Source organism: Octopus sinensis, linkage group LG30 (genome assembly GCF_006345805.1).
Source record: "Octopus sinensis linkage group LG30, ASM634580v1, whole genome shotgun sequence".
In the NCBI taxonomy this organism is placed as follows: Eukaryota; Metazoa; Mollusca; class Cephalopoda; order Octopoda; family Octopodidae; genus Octopus; species Octopus sinensis.
This window is the reverse complement of record NC_043026.1, coordinates 12,434,568-12,459,779: the sequence shown is the minus strand read 5'-3', so window position 1 is coordinate 12,459,779 and position 25,212 is coordinate 12,434,568. Positions and strand designations below refer to the sequence as shown.

The window sequence follows — 25,212 nt, the reverse complement described above, 5'->3', positions numbered from 1 at the left end:
CTTAGCCGTATTGGTATTTCGTCTGCCGTTACGTTCTGGGTTCAAATTCCGCCGTGGTCGACTTTGCTTTTTATCCTTTCGGGGTCGATAAATTAAGTACCAAGTACGCACTGGGGTCGATGTAATCGACTAATCCCTTTGTCTGTCCTTGTTTGTCCCCTCTGTGTTTAGCCCCTTGTGGGGCAGTAAAGAATATAACTATGTTGTTGTCTAAGGCGGCGCTGGCAGAGTGGTTAGCAGGCCGGGCGAAATGCTTAGCCGTATTGGTATTTCGTCTGCCGTTACGTTCTGGGTTCAAATTCCGCCGTGGTCGATTTGCCTTTTATCCTTTCGGGGTCGATATAATTAAGTACCAAGTTACGCACTGGGGTCGATGTAACCGACTTAATCCCTTTGTCTGTCCTTGTTTGTCCCCTCTGTGTTTAGCCCCTTGTGGGGCAGTAAAGAAGTATATAACTATGTTGTCTAAGGCGGCGAGCTGGCAGAGTGGTTAGCAGGCCGGGCGAAATGCTTAGCCGTATTGGTATTTCGTCTGCCGTTACGTTCTGGGTTCAAATTCCGCCGAGGTCGACTTTGCCTTTTATCCTTTCAGGGTCGATAAATCAAGTACCAGTTACGTACTGGAGTCGAAATAATCGACTTAATCCGTTCGTCTGTCCTTGTTTGTCCCCTCTGTGTTTAGCCCCTTGTGGGGCAGTAAAGAAGTATATAACTATGTTGTCTAAGGCGGCGAGCTGGCAGAGTGGTTAGCAGGCCGGGCGAAATGCTTAGCCGTATTGGTATTTCGTCTGCCGTTACGTTCTGGGTTCAAATTCCGCCGTGGTCGACTTTGCCTTTTATCCTTTCGGGGTCGATAAATTAAGTACCAAGTTACGCACTGGGGTCGATGTAATCGACTTAATCCCTTTGTCTGTCCTTGTTTGTCCCCTCTGTGTTTAGCCCCTTGTGGGGCAGTAAAGAAGTAATAACTATGTTGTCTAAGGCGGCGAGCTGGCAGAGTGGTTAGCAGGCCGGGCGAAATGCTTAGGCTGTATTGGTATTCGTCTGCCGTTACGTTCTGGGTTCAAATTCCGCCGTGGTCGACTTTGCCTTTTATCCTTTCGGGGTCGATAAATTAAGTACCAAGTTACGCACTGGGGTCGATGTAATCGACTTAATCCCTTTGTCTGTCCTTGTTTGTCCCCTCTGTGTTTAGCCCCTTGTGGGGCAGTAAAGAAGTATATAACTATGTTGTCTAAGGCGGCGAGCTGGCAGAGTGGTTAGCAGGCCGGGCGAAATGCTTAGCTGTATTGGTATTTCGTCTGCCGTTACGTTCTGGGTTCAAATTCCGCCGTGGTCGACTTTGCCTTTTATCCTTTCGGGGTCGATAAATTAAGTACCAAGTTACGCACTGGGGTCGATGTAATCGACTTAATCCCTTTGTCTGTCCTTGTTTGTCCCCTCTGTGTTTAGCCCCTTGTGGGGCAGTAAAGAAGTATATAACTATGTTGTCTAAGGCGGCGAGCTGGCAGAGTGGTTAGCAGGCCGGGCGAAATGCTTAGCCGTATTGGTATTTCGTCTGCCGTTACGTTCTGGGTTCAAATTCCGCCGTGGTCGACTTTGCCTGTTATCCTTTCGGGGTCGATAAATTAAGTACCAAGTTACGCACTGGGGTCGATGTAATCGACTTAATCCCTTTGTCTGTCCTTGTTTGTCCCCTCTGTGTTTAGCCCCTTGTGGGGCAGTAAAGAAGTATATAACTATGTTGTCTAAGGCGGCGAGCTGGCAGAGTGGTTAGCAGGCCGGGCGAAATGCTTAGCCGTATTGGTATTTCGTCTGCCGTTACGTTCTGGGTTCAAATTCCGCCGTGGTCGACTTTGCCTTTTATCCTTTCGGGGTCGATAAATTAGGTACCAAGTTACGCTCTGGGGTCGATGTAATCGACTTAATCCCTTTGTCTGTCCTTGTTTGTCCCCTCTGTGTTTAGCCCCTTGTGGGTAGTAAAGAAGTATATAACTATGTTGTCTGAGATGCACCAATACGTAATGAAAATTATCTTCCCTTAACTGATATACGCATGCGCTGTAGTGGTTTCTTCTTCGCGGTTTTGATAAATCTTTGTTCTTCATTCATTCATTCGTCCTCCTGTGTTGATGTTTTCGGTCACAACTACAGTACTGCGATATTCTCCATCACTGCCCGCTACTCATACATTTTTTCGAATCTTAGCTACTTGCAACTTTAAAATTTAAAATCGTAATGGTAAGAATTCTTTCGACTAATCATCTTTTAAAAAAAAGTTAAGTGTCTTCTACTATAGCCTCGGGCCGACCAAAGCCTTGTGAGTGGATTTGGTAGACGGAAACTGAAAGAAGCCCGTCGTATATATATGCGTGTGTGTGATTGTGTCTGTGTTTGTCCTCCTAGCATTGCTTGACAACCGATGCTGGTGTAATGGTAAGAATTCTTTCGACTAATCATCTTTTAAAAAAAGTTAAGTGTCTTCTACTATAGCCTCGGGCTGACCAAAGCCTTGTGAGTGGATTTGGTAGACGGAAACTGAAAGAAGCCCATCGTATATATGTATATATATATATATATGTATATATATATATATATATATATATATATATATATATATGCGTGTGTGTGATTGTGTCTGTGTTTGTCCCACTAGCATTGCTTGACAACCGATGCTGGTGTGTTTACGTCCCCGTCACTTAGCGGCTCGGCAAAAAAGAGACCGGTAGAATAAGTACTGGGCTTACAAAAGAATAAGTCCCGGGGTCGAGTTGCTCGATTAAAGGCGGTGCTCCAGCATGGCCACAGTCAAATGACTGAAACAAGTAAAAGAGGTAATTATGTAAAGTACAACCGAATACTTCGTTTTTGTATCTGGTTTGCAGTGGTGTCGCATCTCATTTCTACATCTGAGTGAACTGGAGCAACATGAAATGAAGTGTCTTGCTCAAGAACACAACACTGCCCAGTCTGGGATTTGAACTCACTACCTCATGATTGTGAGCTCGATGCTCTAACCACTGAGCCATGTGTCCTCGCAGCTTAACATATATCATGTTACAATATGAAGGTCTGTGAATGAGTAGGCTTGCCATAGTGAGGGCGCGTGGCTTAGTGGTTAGGGCATTCAGCTCATGATCGTAAGGTTGTGAGTTTGATTCCCGGCGACGCGTTGTGTTCTTAAGCAAGACACTTTATTTCACGTTGCTCCAGTCCACTCAGCTGGCAAAAATTAGTTGTACTTGTATGTCAAAGGGTCTGCCTTGTCACTCTCTGTGTCACGCTGATTATCCCCGAGAACTACGTTAAGGGTACACGTGTCTGTGGAATGCTCAGCCATTTGCACGTTAATTTCACGAGCAAGCTGTTCCGTTGATCGTATCAGCTGGGACCCTCGTCGTCGTAACCGGCGGAGTCTTTGGGCTTGCCATAAGGTTGAATGATGTAATTGCAATTAATTAAAAAGTAAATTTTAATTGTTCAGGTCAAGGTTTATATTCATGGCTTATTATTATAGAAATATAAAATTTCTACTGTTTCTATACTCTTTTACTTGTTTCAGTCATTTGACTGCGGCCATGCTGGAGCACCGCCTTTAATCAAGCAAACTCGACCCCGGGACTTATTCTTTTGTAAGCCCAGTACTTATTCTATCGGTCTCTTTTGCCGAACCGCTAGGTGACGGGGACATAAACACACCAGCATCGGTTGTCAAGCAATGCTAGGGGGACAAACACAGACACACAAACACACACACGCATATATATACATATATACGACGGGCTCCTTTCAGTTTCCGTCTACCAAATCCACTCACAAGGCTTTGGTCAGCCCGGGGCTATAGTAGAAGACACTTGCCCAAGGTGCCACGCAGTGGGACTGAACCCGGGACCATGTGGTTGGTAAACAAGCTACTTACCACACAGCCACTCCTGTGCCTATTTTTCATCTTTTTACTTATTTCAGTCATTTGACTTCGGCCATGGGTTTTAGTCAAACAAATCGACCCCAGGACTTATTTTTTAAGCCTGGTACTTATTCTGTCAGTCTCTTTTGCTGAACCACTAAGTTATAGGGACATAAACACATCCACACCAGTTGTCAAGTGATGGTGGAGGGGAACAAACACACACACATATGATGGGCTTCTTTCAGTTTCCGTCTACCAAATTCACTCATATGGCTTTCGTCAGACCAAGGCTATAGTAGAAGATATTTGTTCTAGGTTCCACACAGTGGGACTGAACCTAGAACCACATGGTTGGGAAGCAAGCTTTTTAATACACAGCCATGTCTGTACCCATCTCAATTTAGCACCATCCGTTCGTGGCCGTTTGCCAGCCTCGCCTGGCCCCCGTGCCGGTGGCACATAAAAGCACCATCTGTTCATGGCCATTTGCCAGCTCCGTCTGGCACCTGTGCTGGTGGCACGTAAAAAGCACCCATTACACTCACGGAGTGGTTGGCGTTAGGAAGGGCATCCAGCCGTAGAAACACTGCCAGATCTGACTGGGCCTGATGAAGCCTTCCAGCTTCACAGACCCCAGTTGAACCGTCCAACCCATGCTAGCATGGAAAACGGACGCTAAATGATGATGATGATGATGATTTTCAATACCTCATAATCTTTTTGTCTATAATTTCAGAATACCAGATGGTGCTGGAATTAAAAAATGTTTTTCACTTTGGATCTACCATCAGTAAAGGAAGATGTTATACAGAACACATCTAATCCATTTTGTGTGAACCAGTGCTCAAATTGCTGTGAAATATTATCTCTCAGTGAGACCATTAACAAAATCTTTCTACTTCACTGTCTGGAATATGTACAAGATGATTATTTGCCTTCTAATTAAGCTTAAATTAATAAAGAGTCTGTAGCCTCTTCAGATATTGACTAAGATCATAATTAGTACAAATATTGCAGACTAAATATTTGTTAGGAATAAAATATAAAGATGTATTAAAAAAAAAATGTATATTGTGTTGAGAGATGAAAAATGATGGAAAATGAATTGCGTGATGGAAATTTAGAATGTAAACCACAGCCTAAAAAGATTGATATTATTGGTAAGATACCAACTGATATAGGAAAAGCATCATATCACTGTGATATTTGTAAAAAATCATTTACTCGAAAAGGTAACCTTACTACCCACAGACGTATTCATAGAGGAGAGAAGCCTTATGATTGTAATATCTGTGGTAAATCATTTTCTCAGACAGGTAGCTTAACGATACATAAGCGCATTCATACAGGAGAGAAACCATATCGCTGTGATATCTGTGGCAAATCATTCTTCCAGAAAGGTAACTTGACTGAACATAAACGTAGTCATACAGGTGAAAAGCCATATCACTGTGATATCTGTGGTAAATCATTCTGTTACAGAGGCAACTTAACTGCACACAAGCGTTCCCATACAGGAGAGAAGCCATATTACTGTGATATCTGCGGTAAATCATTCTCCAAAAGAAATGTCTTAACTAGTCACAAACGTATTCATACAGGACATAAGCCATATCATTGTGATATCTGTGGTAAATCATTCTTTCGAAAATCTAGCTTAACTGAACACAAATATATTCATACAGGAGACAAGCCATACCATTGCAATATCTGTGGTAAATTATTCTCCAATGGAAGTAACCTAATTCAACATAAGCGTATTCATACAGGGATGATACCCTATCGCTGTGATATCTGTGGTAAATCATTTTCCAAAGGAATTGACTTAACTAGTCACAAATATATTCATACAGGAGAGAAACCATATCGCTGTGATATCTGTGATAAATCGTTCTGCAGTGGAAGAAACTTAACTGTTCACATGCATATTCATGCAGGAAATATTTCCTATCACTGTCACATCTGTGGTAAATCTTTCTCTCATAGAAGCACCTTAGCTAAACACAAACGTATCCATACAGGAGAGAAACCATATCACTGTGATGTCTGTGGTAAATCTTTCTCTGTAAGTAGCAGCTTAACGTCACACAAGCGTACTCATACAGGAGAGAAGCCATATCACTGTGATATCTGTGGTAAACCATTCTCAGATGGCAGTAACTTAACTGCACATAAACGTATTCACACAGGAGAGAGACAGTTTCACTGTGATATCTGTGGCAAATCATTCTCTCAAAGAAGTAATTTAACTGCACACAGACGTATTCATACAGGAGAGAAACCATATCAGTGTGATATCTGTGGTAAGGCTTTCTCACAAACAAGGCAGTTAAGTACACATCTATGCATTTATACAGAAGAATGATTGTCAATGTCAATTGTTATTCATCAAAAGAAATATCTTATGTAACAATAAATATGTTCACTCAGAAAATAAAACATGTGTCAAGATTACAATCTCCTGTCACTTTATTTTAGACAATCACAGCTATACTGTGACTTACTTTATAATTTAATAATATAATATAATGAAATTATTGTATACAGTGCTCAGGTGCACCACAACTGTGGAAAAAAAAAATGTTACCATCTAATATTGCTACTACTTATATCTCGTTTAGAGATTTTAGAATTAGCTACTTTGTCTTTTGCGCTTTCACTTTAGCACCTCATTTTGCCCCTCGCTAAATATATATAGGAGTGACTGTGTGGTACGTAGCTTGCTTACCAACCACATGGTTCCGGGTTCAGTCCCACTGCGTGGCATCTTGGGCAAGTGCCTTCTACTATAGCCTCGGGCCGACCAATGCCTTGTGAGTGAATTTGGTAGACGGAAACTGAAAGAAGGTCGTCGTATATAAATATATATGTGTGTGTGTGTTTACCACCCCCATCACTTGACAACCGATGGTGGCGTGTCTACGTCCTCGTAACTTAGCGGTTCGGCAAAAGAGACCGATAGAATAAGGACTAGGCTTACAAAGAATAAGTGCTGGGGTCGATTTGTTCGAGTAAAGGCGGTGCTCCAGCATTGCCACAGTCAAATGACTGAAACGAGTAAAATAAAAGTAAAAGAATATGAAAAAACTAGTCAAGATAGAAAATGCTAAAATAATTTTATAAAGAACAAACGATAAAAACCACCTCGGCTTTAGAATAACCCAAATACACACGCAAATATTACATTCCTAAGAATCCATTAAAAATCAACCCCAATCACAGCTATAACCCATAACGTGCCAACTTTAAGTCATACGAGGTGGATATATCGTTTGTTCTTTATAAAATTATTTTAGCATTTTCTATCTTGACTTGTTTTTTCATATATATCAACTCTTGTGTTCCTTATACATACATATTATATATATATATATATATATATATATTACGGAGATGTACTTGCATAGCAAGTGATTTGATCTGAGATCGTGTGCTGAAAGGAAAGCAATTGCAGCGTGGAAGGTGTTTATAAGCCATTTAAGAAACACACAAAAGCCGTTCGATTCACTTCAACATTTAAGTTTAATTTGTCAAAATATTTTCGTCGCTTTAAGACCGCGACCTCTTCACTGACAAAAATCCGTGCTGCATCTCAGTAAATTTAGTCTTGACGCTTGTCCCTTCTTTAGGTTTAGTGCTTCGACTGTATGGTAAATCCTTTCGGTAAACTTCAGTGAGATGCAGTGTCTAATGAAATGAAGCTGTTATTCTTCTCAAGCAACAAGTAACGGCTGTCCTCAGAGTTTTGGTAGCCTGGCTCAAGCTTTCGGAATTACGGAGATGTACTTGCATAGCAAGTGACCTGATCTGAGATCGTGTGCTGGAACGAAAACAATTGCAGCGTGGAAGGTGTTTATAAACAATTTAAGAAACACACAAAATCCGTTCGATTCACTTCAACATTTAAGTTTAATTTGTCAAAATATTTTCGTCACTTTAAGACCGCAACCTGTTCACTGACAAAAATCCATGCTGAATAAGGTTTATAAATATATATATATATAATTGCAGCGTGGAAGGTGTTTATAGGCCATTTAAGAAACACACAAAAGCCGTTCGATTCACTTCAACATTTAAGTTTAATTTGTCAAAATATTTTCGTCGCTTTAAGACCGCGACCTGTTCACTGACAAAAATCCATGCTGAATAAGGTTTATAAATATATATATATATAATTGCAGCGTGGAAGGTGTTTATAAGCCATTTAAGAAACACACAAAAGCCGTTCGATTCACTTCAACATTTAAGTTTAATTTGTCAAAATATTTTCGTCGCTTTAAGACCGCGACCTCTTCACTGACAAAAATCCATGCTGTTTATATATATATATATATATTGTTATATTTCGGAATGGTCATATTGCCAGTTTAGCCTATATATATATATATAATATATATATATATATATATATATATACATAATATCAATATTATTTTATGCAAAAGTTTGTCGTTTGTAAACGTGTGAAATTTGACTGGCGACCGCTGGTCGCTGCCAATCTATGCTCGTTTTCAAAGAAGTGGAGAGAAAGTGAGTTTGCTAAGAAATAGGATAAATTTCGTTCAAGGGGAGAGAACCGCTGAGAGCTTTATTTTTCTGTTATGGCAAACAGCTTTCAGATAGAAAGACAGTGTTTGTGCGTATGTGAATGCAATGAAAGTCAACGTTCATATTTAAAGTTCACAAGATATTCTGGCGAAATTCAACTAACTTCTCTTTCCTTTTTGTTATTTTTATGGGAGCTTTTCACTTTGACCGGCAGATTTTTGAAATAATTTCTTTGTAACTAAACACTTTTAAACTTCGTATACTGGTAGAATGTGTTTATAAAACATCTTTTTCTCTTGGCTTTCTTGGGAAAATTCTATAGTTTGTAAGATATTTGGGATCTTTTCACTTTGACCGGCAGATTTTTGAAATAATTTCTTTGTAACTAAACACTTTTAAACTTCATATACTGGTAGTGTGTTCCATAAAACGGATCTTTTCCTTTTGAACGGCAGTTTTCAACACAATTTCTAGTTAACTAAACACTTTTAAACTTCGTATACTGGTAGAATGTGTCAAAATAAAACATTTTTTTCTCTTGGCTTTATTGAGAAAATTGTAATTTGTAAGTTTAACGTAGTTTAATTTTTCGAATTTTAGCCAATCCTATGCCCTCTATTTAGCTAAAATCGTTTTCTCCCTGAAACATTCCAATCACTTCTGGATAATCCTACTGGCTCCAGAACAGAGGGGATATTTACCTGAGTCAGGACCTACTTAACGATTAAGTTTAGCTTGGTGTGACAAGCGAAACAACCAGCATTTAAGTAGCAAGACAGATTGTGTAGGGCTGTAGAGTCTGAGAGGTCTACCACAGTGACATCTCAGCCCCCGACAGACGTTGACTCCCACTCTGAGTGCAATGGAGATGTGGAGCTCATCTAGACTGATTAGACCTTCAATTCTGGTCACAGGCAAGGCACATCAATCCAATCCCTTGAGAAGAGAGAGTTGAAAGTTGCACCTGAGCACAGACTGACCCACACTCTCTACTTTCATTTATAATTAGCTGTATCAGGAACTGACAAACACAGCCAGTGTGTACAAAAGAAAAAAACTGAAGAATTCTGAGACGCACCAAGGTTAAAAAATAAAATATTCCAAAACAATGCATAAACACCATGATTTCATCATCATCGTTTAGCGTCCGCTTTCCATGCTAGCATGGGTTGGATGGTTCAACTGGGGTCTGGGAAGCCAGAAGGCTGCATCAGGCCCAGTCTGATCTGGCAGTGTTTCTACGGCTGGATGCCCTTCCTAACGCCAACCACTCAGTGAGTGTAGTGGGTGCTTTTTACATGCCAGACGAGGCTGGCAAATGGCCACGATCGGATGGTGCTTTTTACGTGCCACCGGCTCGGGGGCCAGGCGAGGCTGGCTGATTTGTATGTTTTAAAAACCGACAATCATAAGCTTTGCATCAGTGATTTCTTTTCTCTTTTTAAACTGTTTTTCTTTCCCTCTGTCTTTTCTACAGGCGCAGGAGTGGCTGTGTGGTAAGTAGCTTACTAACCAACCACATGGTTCCGGGTTCAGTCTCACTGCGTGGGATCTCGAGCAAGTGTCTTCTGCTATAGCCCCGGGCCGACCAATGCCTTGTGAGTGAATTTGGTAGACGGAAACTGAAAGAAGCCGGTCGTATATATGTATATAGGAGTGGCTGTGTGGTAAGTAGCTTGCTAACCAACCACATGGTTCTGGGTTCAGTCCCACTGCATGGCACTTTGGGCAATTGTCTTCTACTCTAGCCTCGGGCCAACCAATGCCTTGTGAGTGGATTTGGTAGACGGAAACTGAAAGAAGCCTGTCGTATATATGTATATATATATATATATATATATATATATATATGCGTTTGTGTGTCTGTTTGTCCCCCTAGCATTGCTTGACAACCGATGCTGGTGTGTTTATGTCCTCGTAACTTAGCGGTTCGGCAAAAGTGACCGATAAAAGAAGAACTGGGCTTACAAAGAATAAGTCCCGGGGTCGATTTGCTCGACTAAAGGCGGTGCTCCAGCATGGCTGCACTCAAATGACTGAAACAAGTAAAAGATTATGTCATTATAACTGCTGCTGTTGCTGTTGAGCGAAGCGGTCTTCGTCCCAGTAGTGGGAGACGTCCAAAACATGGTCCTTTGCTATTCGTAAGACCCGCAGAACAGAAAGCAGGTCAACCCCCGACACCGAGAGCATTGACGGATGGACGAATGCACATCCAGGCTCAGCAGTTGCGTAGGAAGTCGGGAACAAGAAACAGAAAGAAAGACACACACGCATATATATATATATATATATATATATATATATATATATATATATATATATATATACATATATATGACGGGCTTCTTTCAGTTTCCGTCTACCAAATCCACTCACAAGGCATTGGTCGGCCCGGGGCTATAGCAGAAGACACTTGCCCAAGATGCCACACAGTAGGACTGAACCCGGAACCATGTGGTTGGTAAGCAAGCTACTTACCACACAGCCACTCCTGCTGTATAGTTACTTTGCTGTATGAATACGCTTGTACCTAGTTAAATCGCTACTTCCAGAGAATGACTTACCACAGACATCACACTGATAAGGCTTCTCTCCTGTATGAATACGTTTATGCTTAGTTAAGACAGTATATTCAGAGAAAAGGCAGCGAGCTGGCAGACACGTTAGCGCACCGGGTGAACTGCTTAGCAGTATTTTGTCTGCCGCTACGTTCTGAGTTCAAATTCCGCCGAGGTCGACTTTACCTTTCATCCTTATGTGGTCTATAAATTAAGTACCAGTTACGCACTGGGGTCGATATAATCGACTTAATCCGATTGTCTGTCCTTGTTTGTCCTCTCTGTGTTTAGCCCCTTGTGGGTAGTAAAGAAATAGGTATTTCAACTGCCACAAAGTTCTGAGTTCAAATTCTGCCGAGGTCGACTTTACCTTTCATCCTTTCGTGGTCTATAAATTAAGTACCAGTTACGCACTGGGGTCGATATAATCGACTTAATCCGTTTGTCTTCTCTGTGTTTAGCCCCTTGTGGGTAGTAAAGAAATAAGTATTTTCAGAAAGAATGATTTACCACAGATATCACAGTGAAATGGGTTTTCTCCTGTATGAATACGTTTGTGTAAAGTGAGGTCACAATTTGCAGAAAACGCTTTACCACACACATCACAGGGATATGGTTTATTTCCTGCATGAATAAATTTATGAGTTGTTAAATTGCCAGTTTGAGAAAATGATTTGCCACAAATGTCACACTGATATGGCTCTTCTCCTGTATGAATACGTTTGTGTATAGTGAGGTCAAGCCATTACTTGTGGTTGACAAGCGATGTTGGGGGGACAAACACAGACGCACAAACATACATATATATACACACACACAATGGGATTCTTTCACTTTCCATCTACCAAATCTACTCACAAGGCTTTGGTCGGTCTGAGGCTATACTCTTTTACTTGTTTCAGTCATCTGACTGCAGCCATGCTGGAGCACCGCCTTTTAATCGAGCAACTCGACCCCAGGACTTATTCTTTTTGTAAGCCCAGTACTTATTCTATCGGTCTCTTTTGCCGAACCGCTAACTAACGGGGACATAAACACACCAGCTTCGGTTGTCAAGCAATGCTAGGGGGACAAACACAGACACACAAACACGCATATATATATATATACGACGGGCTTCTTTCAGTTTCCGTCTACCAAATCCACTCATAAGGCTTTGGCCGACCTGAGGCTATAGTAGAAGACACTTGCCCAAGGTGCCATGCAGTGGGACTGAACCCGGAACCATGTGGTTGGTAAACAAGCTACTTACCACACAGCCACTCCTGCAAGATACTTGCCCAAGGTGTCACACAGTGGAACTGAACCCAGAACCATGTGGCTGGTAAGCAGCACGCACACATATATATCATCATTTCATGTCTGATTCCATGCCAGCAAAACAGACAGCTGTACCAGGTTCCACTCTGGTTTAGCTTGGTTTCTACAGCTGGATGCCCTTCCTAATACCAACCACTTTACAGAATGTACTGGGTCCCTTTATGTGACACCAGCACACACATACACAAACACATTGTTATACGTGGGGATTATTGTATTTTGCCAAATAAATACACACACTATATATCTGGTTTTCACTTCAGCTTTATTAATACTATTATATTACGGAGATGTACTTGCATAGCAAGTGATTTGATCTGAGATCATGTGCTGAAACGAAAGCAATTGCAGCGTGGAAGGTGTTTATAAGCCATTTAAGAAACACACAAAAGCCGTTCGATTCACTTCAACATTTAAGTTTAATTTGTCAAAATATTTTCGTCGCTTTAAGACCGCGACCTGTTCACTGACAAAAATCCGTGCTGCATCTGTATATATATATATATATATTACGGAGATGTACTTGCATAGCAAGTGGTTTGATCTGAGATCGTGTGCTGAAACGAAAACAATTGCAGCGTGGAAGGTGTTTATAAGCCATTTAAGAAACACACAAAAGCCGTTCGATTCACTTCAACATTTAAGTTTAATTTGTCAAAATATTTTCGTTGCTTTAAGACCGCGACCTGTTCACTGACAAAAATCCGTGCTCACAGTGATATGGTTATCTCCTGTATGAATACGTTTGTGCTTAATTATGTAACCCTTCTCGGAGAAGGATTTACCACAGATATCACAACGAAATGTTTTCTCTCCTGTATGAATATTTTTGTGTCTAGTTAAGTGACCACTTAACTAGGTCGCGGTCTTAAAGCGACGAAGATATTTTGACAAATTAAACTTAAATGTTGAAGTGAATCGAATACTATTATAGTTTTTTTGTTAAAGTTCTTTCATCACTGATGTTATCACTGACATATGATGAAACATTTCTCAGCTATTTACCCACAATATCGAATAAATCAAGAGTAACTTATTCCACAAAATGTTGTATGAGATACCTATGAGTATTCTAAGAGAATGATTTTTAATCAACACTATCAAAATAGGAAGTTATGTCGTGTATAACAATGTATATATTTTTAAACACTAGCTCCTACACGCATTGTTTTCTCTCCTTGTTTTTTTTCTGTGTATCTTTCTGTCGAAGAGCGTAGGCTCGAAACATAAAAGACTTTTTCTATTTCTATTCCTGAGCGCCATACTAATACATTTGTTTGTTTGTACTCCACCTGCCTTCGTCTTTTGTTTGTTTTCGTAAACCTTCCCGTTATATATATATATATATATTGGACTGTTAACTCCTACACGCATTTTTTTCTCTCCTTGTTTCTTTTCTGTGTAACTTTCTGTCGAAGAGCGTAGGCTCGAAACGTAAAAGACTTTTTCTATTTCTATTCCTGAGCGCCATACTAATACATTTGTTTGTTTGTACTCCACCTGCCTTCGTCTTTTGTTTATTTTCGTAAACCTTCCCGTTATATATTTTTAAAGTTTGAAGGTGTTACCACAGGCTGTTATATAATGTCTTTCTTGTGTAAGTACATGTATTGCTATACAAGATATTTCTCTCATCAAATGACTTTTCACATTGTTACATTTACTTTTGTATATGATTGGAGATATGTCTAGCTAAGTGTGCTCTCTGAGAGAAAGATTTACTACAAATATCACAAGGATATGGTTTTTCTCCTGTATGAATGCGTTTGTGTGCAGTTAAGGAATCGTTTTGAGAGAATGATTTACCACAGACATCACAGTGGAAAGGCTTCTCCCCTGTATGAATCCGTTTGTGTTTAGTTAAGTGATTACTTTGAAGGAAAGATTTACCACAGATATTACAATGATATGGTTTCTCACCTGTATGAATGCGTTTGTGTAGGGTCAAGTGTTGACTTAAACAGAATGATTTACCACAGATATCACAGTAATATAGTTTCTCTCCTGTATGGATACGTCTATGAGAAGATAAAAGATCTGTTCGAGAGAATGATCTCCCACAGATATCACAGTTATGAGGTTTCTCGCCGGTATGAGTGCGTTTATGGGTGGTCAAGCGTGCTTTCTGAGCAAATGATTTACCACAGATGTCACAGCGATACGGCTTCTCTCCTGTATGAATACGTCTGTGTTTAGTCAAGCTACTCCCTTCAGAAAACGATCGACCACAGATATCACAGTGATATGGTTTCTCTCCTGTATGAATACGCTTGTGCTTAATTATGTAACCTTTCTCGGAGAAGGATTTACCACAGATATCACAGCGAAATGTTTTCTCTCCTGTGTGAGTATTTTTGTGCCGAGTTAAGTGACCACTTAAAGAAAATGATTTACCACAGATATCACACTGATACGGCTTCTCTCCTGTATGAATGCGTTTGTGTATAATCAAGTCACAATTGTGAAAGAATGATTTACCACAGATATCGCAGTGATATGGTATTCTGCCTGTATGAATAAGTTCGTGATTAGTTAGGCCCGCTTTCACAGTGAATGATTTCCCACAGGTACCACACTGATATGGCTTCTCCCCCGTGTGAGTGTATTTGTGTCTGGTTAAATGATTATTCTGAGAGAATGATTTACCACAGATATCACACTGATAAGGTTTCTCTTCTGTATGGATACGTTTGTGTTTAGTTAATTTACTACTTTCAGTGAATGATTTCCCACAGATATCACAGTGATATGGTTTCTCTCCTGTATGAATACGTTTATGTATAGTTACGTTGCCACTTACAGAGAATGATTTACCACAGATATCACAGTGATATGGTTTCTCACCTGTATGAATGTATTTGTGGGTTGTTAAGGTAGCATTTAGAGTGAATGATTTATTACAGATATCACACTGATAGGGCTTCTCACCTGAATGAATGAATTTGTGAGTAGTTAAGTTACATTTCAGAGAGAATGTTTTATCACAGACATCACACTGATAAGGCTTCTCTCCTGTATGAGTGCGTTTGTGTTTAGTTAAGTAATTACTTTGTGAGAAGGAGCTGCCACAGATATCACAGTGATATGGTTTCTCTCCAGTATGAACATATTTGTGTACAGTCAAACTACTTTTGTGAGCAAATAATTTTCCACAGATATCACAGTGATATGGCTTCTCTCCTGTATGACTTCGTTTGTGTTTAGTTAAGTCACTGCTCCCAGAAAAAGATCGTCCACAGATGTCACAGCAAAACGGCCTCTCTCCTGTGTGAATACGTATGTGTACTGTAAGGTTACCTTTCCGGGAGAATGACTTTTTACAGATATCACAGTGGTGTGATGGTCTTTCTATATCTTTTGATCTCTCATCAATAAAATTAATCCCTTGAGGCTGCGATTTACACTTAACTTTCTTATTATATAATTCATTTTCCATATTTTTCCTTTTCTGATTACAATAGACCAGTGGTTTTCAACCAGGGTTTCGCCAGTACAGTCCAGGGGTTCTGCAAGAAGTTACAAAACTGCTAAAATCGACAGTAATTTTAAATTCTCCTGTGCAGATATGTGTGCATAAGACTATTAAATTATTGCACAGGGGTTCCTCGAGCCAGTGGAATGTTTCCTTGGGGTTCCGCTCCAGCAAAAAGTTTGAAAAGCACTGGTCTAACTAGTGTCTAACTGACTGTGTCTAACTCAGTGGTTTTCAACCAGGGTTCCGCAAGAAGTTACAAAACTGCTAAAATCGACAGTAATTTTTAAGTCTCCTGTGCAGATATGTGTGCATAAGACTATTAAACTATTGCACAGGGGTTCCTTGAGCCAGTGGAATGTTTCCTTGGGGTTCCACTCCAGCAAAAAGATTGAAAAGCACTGGTCTAACTAGTGTCTAACTGACTGTGTCTAACTCAGTGGTTTTCAACCAGGGTTCCGCCAGTACAGTCCAGGGGTTCCGCAAGAAGTTACCAAAACTGCTAAAATCGGCAGTAATTTTTAATTCTCCTGTGCAGATATGTGTGCATAAGACTATTAAATTATTGCACAGGGGCTCCTCGAGCCAGTGGAATGTTTCCTTGGGGTTCCGCTCCAGCAAAAATGTTGAAAAGCACTGCAATAGACAAATGCTGATTTTCATCTTTAAATTTTATTCCTGACAAATTTTATTCAGCCATCAACTGTGATTTTCTTCATCCGAGATGCTGCTAACTCTTTTGTATTCCAAAGTTAATTGGAATACAAAAATCATTATCTAGACATTCCAGATAGTGAAGTAGAGAAATGTTGCTAAGAATCTCCAGTCAGAGAAAACATTTCATAATAATTCTACCTTTAATTCATACAAGCAAGTCTAAAACATCTTCCTGTAATTTTCAAAGGACAATCATCATCATCGTTTAACGTCCGTTCTCCATGCCAGCATGGGTTGGACGGTTCGACCAGGGATCTGGGAAGCAAGAAGGCTGCACCAGGCTCCGGTCTTACCTGGCAATGTTTCTACAGCTGGATGCCCTTCCTAACGCCAACCACTCCGTGAGTGTAGTGGGTGCTTTTATAAATATTGATGAGGTATGTTCCTTAACTTCAATGTCATCAGGCATTCTGAAAGAAAAAGAAATGATATATATACTATAGGGTATATATATATAGACAAAATTGGGCGATCTTTCGGTACAAGTACCATAACTGCCAATTATAAACCCACGTGGGTTTGTTTACATTTCTGAAGAAAAAAAAAGACACCCTTTTCCCCCACCCCTAACCCAACATATATAAAAAAAAACCCTTTTCGGAAAGTGATGATCTTTTTCTTCAAATGTAAAGAAACAGACTTGGCAGTTATGGTACAATATATATATGGTACTACTAGCGAATAGTGGTCCCGGTGCGCGCATCCGCGCTAGCTAGTCGTAAGTAGTCGATCCTACAACGACTACCTAGCAAAGTAAATAAAACACAAAAACACAAAGTAAGGATCGACTAGTCATGACTAGCTGGCGCGGGTGCGCGAGTACGCGCACCGAGACCACTGTTCTCAAGTAGTACCTATATATATATATATACACACAAACACACAACGGGTACAACTTAAAAAGAGTGGTCCCGGTGCGCGCACTCGCGCCAGCTAGTCGTGACTAGTTGATCCTACAACGACTACCTAGCAAAGTAAATAAAACACAAAGGATCGACTAGTCACGACTAGCCAGCGCGGATGCGCGCGCACCGGGACCACTCTTCTTAAGTAGAACCCACACAACGCTCTTCTTTCAGTTTCCGTCTATCAAATCCACTCACAAGGCCCCGAAACAATAAGTAGACGATACTTACCCGAGGTGCCAGGTGGTGGGACCGAACCCGGAAGCGTGCGGTTGGAAAGCAAGTTTCTTACCACACAGCCATATTATATTATTTTACAGGGGTTGAGAATATTGTCATGAAAATAATTATTCGATTGGAAAATAAATATGCTTTAAAATAGTTAAGTAGTCAAATTAAAATGTAAAAAGAAGAAGAAATATTAGCGAGCCGCGGTGAAAGAACGAAGAGAGGAAATCACTACTGCGCATGCACGTTAAATCCTTCACATATGTAAGGGAAACAACTGCTCCTCTATTCCCTCACCACCACTTTTTCTCTTTGCTGACAGTTTATTGTAAATATGACAGATTATTGTAAATATTACAATAATCTGTAATTACGTTATGAAGATCATGCAACCCGAACATGCTTTCGTATTGGACTATAATCATATGAGACCTCCCTTTGCAAATACCATAAGAGCACAGAAAGTGTGCCTAAAGCCAGCAGGAGACGATGATCTCCTGGGGCTAAAAGCTACAGTAACACCCACCTTTAGTGGTTAGCCATATTGAGATGGCTAGTATACTTTACGTTGTCAAGCGGTTACTGTTTACATCTCGTTCAGAGATTTATTATTGCTTGCAGACAGTTTTTCGAGATCAGTGACGAAAAGTTACTGGAAAAACGTTATAAGGATTTGCATTGGGTCTCCCTTCGTCGAAAACCGGTGATTATCGTACGCCGACGACAGGTCAATACCTAGAAACTGCAGTCCGTGCGTATCACTTAGGTTGACGAGGGAGGGATGACCTCTCTTTGCAAATACTATAAGGGCATAGAAAGTGTGCCTAAAGCCAGCTGGAGACGATGTTCTCCTGGGGCTAAAAGCTACAGTAACACCCACCCTTAGTGGTTAGCCATATTGAGATGGCAAGTATACCTCACATATGAGACTGTTTGTGTGAATAGTGAGGCCTTTGTTTACAATCAGCAAACACACATGAAGTTGAGGGGGAAATAACACACACACGAATATATACACTTTCACATGCACACACACATACATACATAACTTTAACCCTTTACTGTTCAGATTAATCTGTTAAATGTAATACTTTTTACACTCAAATTATTTTCAATTAATCATACATTATCTTATAGCTTTGAAGTTTCAATGGTGTGATAGTTTAATCTTAGAATGTCAATGTAGGTTAGGTGTGAGGGGCTGGATATGGCCAGTTTGAATGTAAAACATGCAGGATATTTGGGCCGGATATGGCCGGCTTAAACATAAAAGGGTTAAAAAGCACCATCCGTACGTGGTCGATGCCAGCGCCACCTTGACTGGCCCGTGCCGGTGGTACGTAAAAAGCACCAATTGATCGTGGCCGTTGCCAGCTTCGCCTGGCATGTAAAAAGCACCCACTACACTCACGGAGTGGTTGGCGTTAGGAAGGGCATCCAGCCGTAGAAACATTGCCAGATCAGACTGGAGCCTGGTGCAGCCTCCTGGCTTCCCAGACCCTAGACGAACCGCCCAACCTGTGCTCGCATGGAAAATGGACGTTAAACGATGATGATGATGATTACCAGAAGTACATGAAGTGATGACTATTCACTGTTCACACTTCATCACTTCAGAAGCCCTGCAGGCCATCATCTCGGACAGGGTTTTGTAACCTTTAAAAGTTTTTTTTTTTTCAGAGAGGCTGTGTGGTAAGTAGCTTGCTTATGAACCATATGGTTCCGGGTTCAGTCCCACTGCGTGGCACCTTAGTCTTCTACTATAGCCTTAGGCCGACCAAAACCTTGTGATTGGATTTGGTAGACGGAAACTGAAAGAAGCCCGTCGTATATATGTATATGTATATGTGTGTGTATATGTTTGTGTTTGTCCCCACCAACATCGCTTGACAACCGATGCTGGTGTGTTTACGTCCCTGTAACTTAGAGGTTTGGCAAAAGAGACCGATAGAATAAGTACTAGGCTTACAAAGAATAAGTCCTGGGGGTCGATTTGCTCAACTAAAGGCGGTGCTCCAGCATGGCCACAGTCAAATGACTGAAACTAATAAAAGAGAGTAAAGAGAGAGGGAATACCAGACAGTTGCAGTTACGATAATAAAAGATTGAGCAAAGTGTTTGATGAGTGGCTAAGAGGTACGTTGAGCAGAGTAAATGTACATGATGTATGGCAAACTAGGATGGTGGTATAAAGTGGGTTGTTATATTATAGAGTTAGAAAAAGCTTTAGTAGAAGATGCAGGGAGAAGAAATAATACGCGCCTTCACTTGTCAGTTAAGGTGAGACAGTGTCACATAACAACTTGCTGGGACTGCCTGTCAGGTGACGGTCGTTTAGAAAAAGCACGGGCTAAAACTACGCACCTTCACTAGTCAGTTAAGGTGAGACAGTGTCATGTGACAACTTGCTGTGGCTGCCTGCTGGAGCCTAGCAGCAGGTATTTAAAGGGAAAAATTTGACAAGTCAGTCAGTCACTGGCTGACACTCGCTGACGATACATTGAAGAGGCCAGGGAAGAGAAGAAAGAAGAAGAAAGAAGACATACACCCAACACCAGAGCTGAAGACACTTCCGAAAGGAGGGGGTCCCCGCCACGTCAAAACGGTAGAGGAGTAGGGGCCGAAATCGAACATGGTTCCTCCTGATGATGTCTTGAGCTAACTGGATCCTATAAAGGAGCTGTTGTGGTAGCAGACCACGAAACACGGTTGTAATTCCTCTCCATGTCTAGTGGTTATGGCATGTTTGTGTGTGAGCATTTGGATGAGGTGAACTTTAGGTCTCACCGAGGAAATGACCAGAGACCGAGACCATGCTGTGCGTGGGAAGACCCGGCAGGACAAGTGAGACCATAACCCGTGGCCTCTACCTGGGACGTAGCCAGCCCACTTATGCATACCTTTCCTTCTTGTGACACAAACTCTACTTGTGAAGACCTGTTGAGGCAAGTGAAAATCAAAATCGTTCAACATCAATGGAAATTGTAGCTGTGATACCAGTGCCGGTGGTACGTAAGAGAACCATCCGAATGTTGCCAGTGCTGCCCAGACTGGCCTCTGTGCCGGTGGCACATAAAAAGCACCATCTGATTGTGGCTGTTGCCAGCCCCGTCTGGCCGCCGTGCCAGTGGCACATAAAAAGCAACACCTGATCGTGGCTGTTTGCCAGCCTCGTCTGGCACCTGTGCAGGTGCCACATAAAAAGCACCCACTACAATCTTGGAGTGGTTGGCGTTAGGAAGGGCATCAGGCTGTAGAAACACTGCCAGATCAGACTGGAGCCTGGCGCAGCCATCTGGTTTCCCAGACCCCAGTTGAACCGTCCAACCCATGCTAGCATGGAAAACGGACGTTAAACAAAAAAGTAAAGTAAGTAAGTAACAGTAACTGTACTGTTTTAATAACAACGCTATTCCAACATGGTTTGCACTTTATATTTGTCAGAGGTTAGCATTTGGTCAAGTTGGGGGTATATCCTCCAGTTCTAAAAAGAAACTCTACTTATTTGAATATACTTATGAAAATGAGAAGGATGGAACTCAAAAGTTAACAAATTAGGAAGGAATTTGAACTCAGAAGGCAAAGGTGGACAAAGTGCTTTTTATTAAAATGTATCAGACTGGAAAATTTGGATTTTTACGTTTCGAACGGCAGTTTTTTCTAGCGGTGTCATATGAAATTGTCACCCATAATTATGACCCTAGTATCGATCTATTGCATTTCAATCTGTTTTAGGGTTAGGGGTGGAGGGAAGGGTATCTTTTTTTCTTCAGAAATGTAAATAAACCCAATCTGTTTCTTAAACGAGGGACATATTCATACGGCACAGAATGTTGTTTACCTCATTGGACCTCAGTGATTGGTTGAAATTGAAGAAATCGAAGAGAAAAAAACAACAAATATTTTACAAACTATAGAATTTTTTCAATAAAGCCAAGAGAAAAAGATGTTTTATAAACACATTCTACCAGTATACGAAGTTTAAAATTTTTTAGTTACCTAGAAATTATGTTAAAAACTGCTGTTCAAACTGAAAAGATCCATAAATTTTGTCCCCAGTATAAGTATACTAATATGAGGTTGTTATCACATGGCTATACTTTCCTGTGTGAATACATTTATTGTTACATATCATTTACATATTGATAGAGATACTTTTTGTATGAACACACGTAATAAATTGGGATCTTTTTGGTTTGAATGGCAGTTTTTAACATAATTTCTAGGTAACTAAAAAATTTTAAACTTCGTATACTGGTAGAATGTGTTTATAAAACATCTTTTTTCTCTTGGCTTTATTGAGAAAATGCTATAGTTTGTAAAATATTTGTTTTTTTTTTTTTCAATTTCTGCAATTTCAACCAATTACTGACGTCTATTGAGGTAAAAAATATTCTGGGCAATATGAATATGTCCCTCGTTTAAGAAATAGATTGGGTTTATTTACATTTGTGAAGAAAAGAAAAGATACCCTAAAACAGATTGAAATGCAATAGATCGATACTAGGGTCATAATTATGGGTGACAATTTCATATGACACCGCTAGAAAAAACTGCCGTTCAAACCGAAAAGATCCATAAATTGTCTTTTCTTTTTAAAGATAAAGGTTTAACACAGATATCAATCACTCTGTTTCTCTTCTGTATGAATATACTTGTGTATAGTTAAGTGCCCTCTTTGAGAGAATGATTTACCACAGATTTCACAATAAAATGGTTTTTCTCCTGTATGAATGAGCATGTGTCTAGTTAAATGGTCATTTCGTGAGAATGATTTGATGCACATATCACAGTGAAAAAGTTTCTCTCCTGTATGAATACGTTTGTGTTTAGTCAAGTTGTCATTTTGAGAGAATGATTTACCACAAATATCGCAGGGATATGGTTTCTCTCCTGTGTGAATACGTATGTGTGTGGTTAAGCTACCTGTTTGAGAGAAGGATTTACCACAGATGCTACAGTGATATGGTTTTTCTTCTGCATGAATGTGCTTATGTTTTGCTAAAGTGCTGCCATTTGAAAATGATTTACCACAGATATCACACTGATATGGTCTCTCTTCAGTATGAATACGTTTGTGAGTAGTTAAATTACCACTGAGAGCGAATGACTTACCACAGGTATCACAGTGGTATGGCTTCTCTCCTGTATGAATGCGTTTGTGTTTAGTTAAGTGAGTTCCTTCAGAGAATGATTTACCACAGATATCACAGTGATATGGTTTTTCACATGTATGGACGCGTTTGTGTGTAGTCAAACTACCCGTCTGCGAGAACGCCTTACCACAGATATCACAGTGATATGGTTTATCTCCTGTATGAATGCGTTTGTGAATGGTGAGGCTATCTTTTCGAGTGAATGACTTTTCACAGATGTCACAGTGGTACGATTTTTTTTCTATATCTTTCGGTATCTCATCAAGAAAATCATTTCTTTTAGATTGTGATTTACATTCAACATTATCCTCACACAACTTATTTTCCATTACTCGTATTCTATTACATCAATATACAAATGCTTTCCTTTTTATTTATTTTTTGAAATCCCTAATTGAAATTAATTCAGCTCTAATTACTTCAGCTGTGACCTTAATCAGGATCTGAAGACATATTAAACTCTGTTGTATTCTAAATTTAATTAGAACTTGAAATCAGTGTGATCATATTCCAGATAGTAAAGTAAAGAAATTTTTGACAGTCTTCGTCAGGGGGAAATATTTCAAAGCAAATTCACCACAGATTTATATATATGAAGTTATATGTGTTCTGCATAGCAACTTCCTTTGGTCTTTAAAGATGAAGAATATTGGTGATTACATTTGAAGTAAAAAATTATTCTTGAATTCCAATTTCACTTGGTCTTCTGAAATAGCATAGAAACAGTATAAACTATAGCAGATTATTACAAAAAAAAAAAAAAAATTGAGATTCAGTAGTGAAAATTTTACATTTTTATAATAATAATCTATAATAAGTGCAGACATGGTCATGTGGTAAGAATCTTGCTTCCGGTTACTGTGCATGCATTGATTCAGTTACTGGTTTCCTGTTTTGTTAGTTGGACATGATTTCCGTGCCGCTTGGCAGCGGGTTAGAGAAAATGTATTCGGGCTTTAGTGGGTCTGAATTGTCCTCAGCAGAGACTCTGCAGCGCAAGTTGACCAAAATTGAGACTATGATAGAAGGCGGCTTGTTCATTCCATAGAAGAAAAAATTCAAATCGGACCATGTTAACATCAAAAATTATTTACATCAAAAAGGTGCCTTTTTTCTATAAAGATCCCGATTTTTTTACTGCTCTGTCGCCATTTTTCGGTGTATTTCAACCAGAAAAATGTTCACTTAAAGAGAATAACAAGCTACACGATGCAAAATTTTTACTTTTCAAAACTTCCAATTCTAAAGGGTCGAAACAAACCTGAGCAACGCCGGGCGATACTGCTAGTATAGGATAATAATGAAGAAGCATTAATATTCTCGTATTTGAAGACATAAATAATTTCTATTATTTTACAAAAGGTATGGAACCTCTAGGTCAACGGTTCTCAACTAGGGTCCATAAAAGGGGTTTTGTGGATCTACGCAAACAAAACAGTAAACCAGGGACCTGCTGTAGTGTATTAAGGGTCCATGAAAAGGTTCTGTTTTAGATGTATTTATTTTGGAAGAAACAAGTTTCTTTAACGTTAAATAAAATAGGAATTTTGAAATAAGTATCTATAAAACTAGTTTTTATACATCGAATGATTATGGTGGGGTTCGTCGGCAAAAAAGGGGTCCACAGGTAAAGAAACACTGAGTTTTTAAACATCGAATGATTATGGTGGGGTTCGTCAGCTAAAAAGGGGTCCACAGGTAAAGAAACATTGAGTTTTTATACATCGAATGATTATGGTGGGGTTCGTCAGCTAAAAAGGGGTCCACAGGTAAAGAAACACTGAGTTTTTAAACATCGAATGATTATGGTGGGGTTCGTCAGCTAAAAAGGGGTCCACAGGTAAAGAAACACTGAGTTTTTATACATCGAATGATTATGGTGGGGTTCGTCAGCTAAAAAGGGGTCCACAGGTCAATAAACACTGAGTTTTTATACATCGAATGATTATGGTGGGGTTCGTCAGCTAAAAAGGGGTCCACAGGTAAAGAAACACTGAGTTTTTATACATCGAATGATTATGGTGGGGTTCGTCAGCTAAAAAGGGGTCCACAGGTCAATAAACACTGAGTTTTTATACATCGAATGATTATGGTGGGGTTCGTCAGCTAAAAAGGGGTCCACAGGTCAATAAACACTGCTCTAGGAGGTGGTTGAAGAGATAGAAACCCTTAGAAAACAGCCCCGAAATGTAAAGATCAATATTTAAAAGAAAAGCAGGAAGTGTAGAAAAAGAAATTAGTTGAATATAATTAGAATACCTTGAGAATGTTGAATATAAAAAGGTGGAAGAACGAATTTGTAGGAAACAAATAATGTTATGTTCGAAGGGAACGGTAAAGATGGAGACAGGAAGTGCAGGATCGCAGTGAATCGGAGAAGAGTAGGGGCTAACAT

General features: G+C 40.0%; 2 protein-coding genes across 2 annotated transcripts; one reads left to right on the top strand and one right to left on the bottom strand.

The window, feature by feature from the left end:
• Window positions 1-2,089: 2,089 nt before the first annotated feature.
• On the top strand, window positions 2,090-6,412 carry LOC115226455 (zinc finger protein 665-like). Its single transcript, XM_029797452.2, has 2 exons — window positions 2,090-2,241; window positions 4,647-6,412. Exon 2 carries the CDS (start codon window positions 5,001-5,003, stop codon window positions 6,273-6,275), a length of 1,275 nt encoding a protein of 424 aa, XP_029653312.1. The 5' UTR covers window positions 2,090-2,241; window positions 4,647-5,000; the 3' UTR covers window positions 6,276-6,412.
• Window positions 6,413-10,519: 4,107 nt separating this feature from the next.
• On the bottom strand, window positions 10,520-25,201 carry LOC118768512 (zinc finger protein OZF-like). The gene is made up of 4 exons (XM_036515163.1): window positions 25,077-25,201; window positions 22,464-23,523; window positions 14,212-14,840; window positions 10,520-10,596 (listed from the first exon to the last, which is right to left on the bottom strand). Exons 2-4 carry the CDS (start codon window positions 23,144-23,146, stop codon window positions 10,520-10,522), a joined length of 1,389 nt encoding a protein of 462 aa, XP_036371056.1. The 5' UTR covers window positions 23,147-23,523; window positions 25,077-25,201.
• Between the last annotated feature and the right edge of the window lie 11 nt (window positions 25,202-25,212).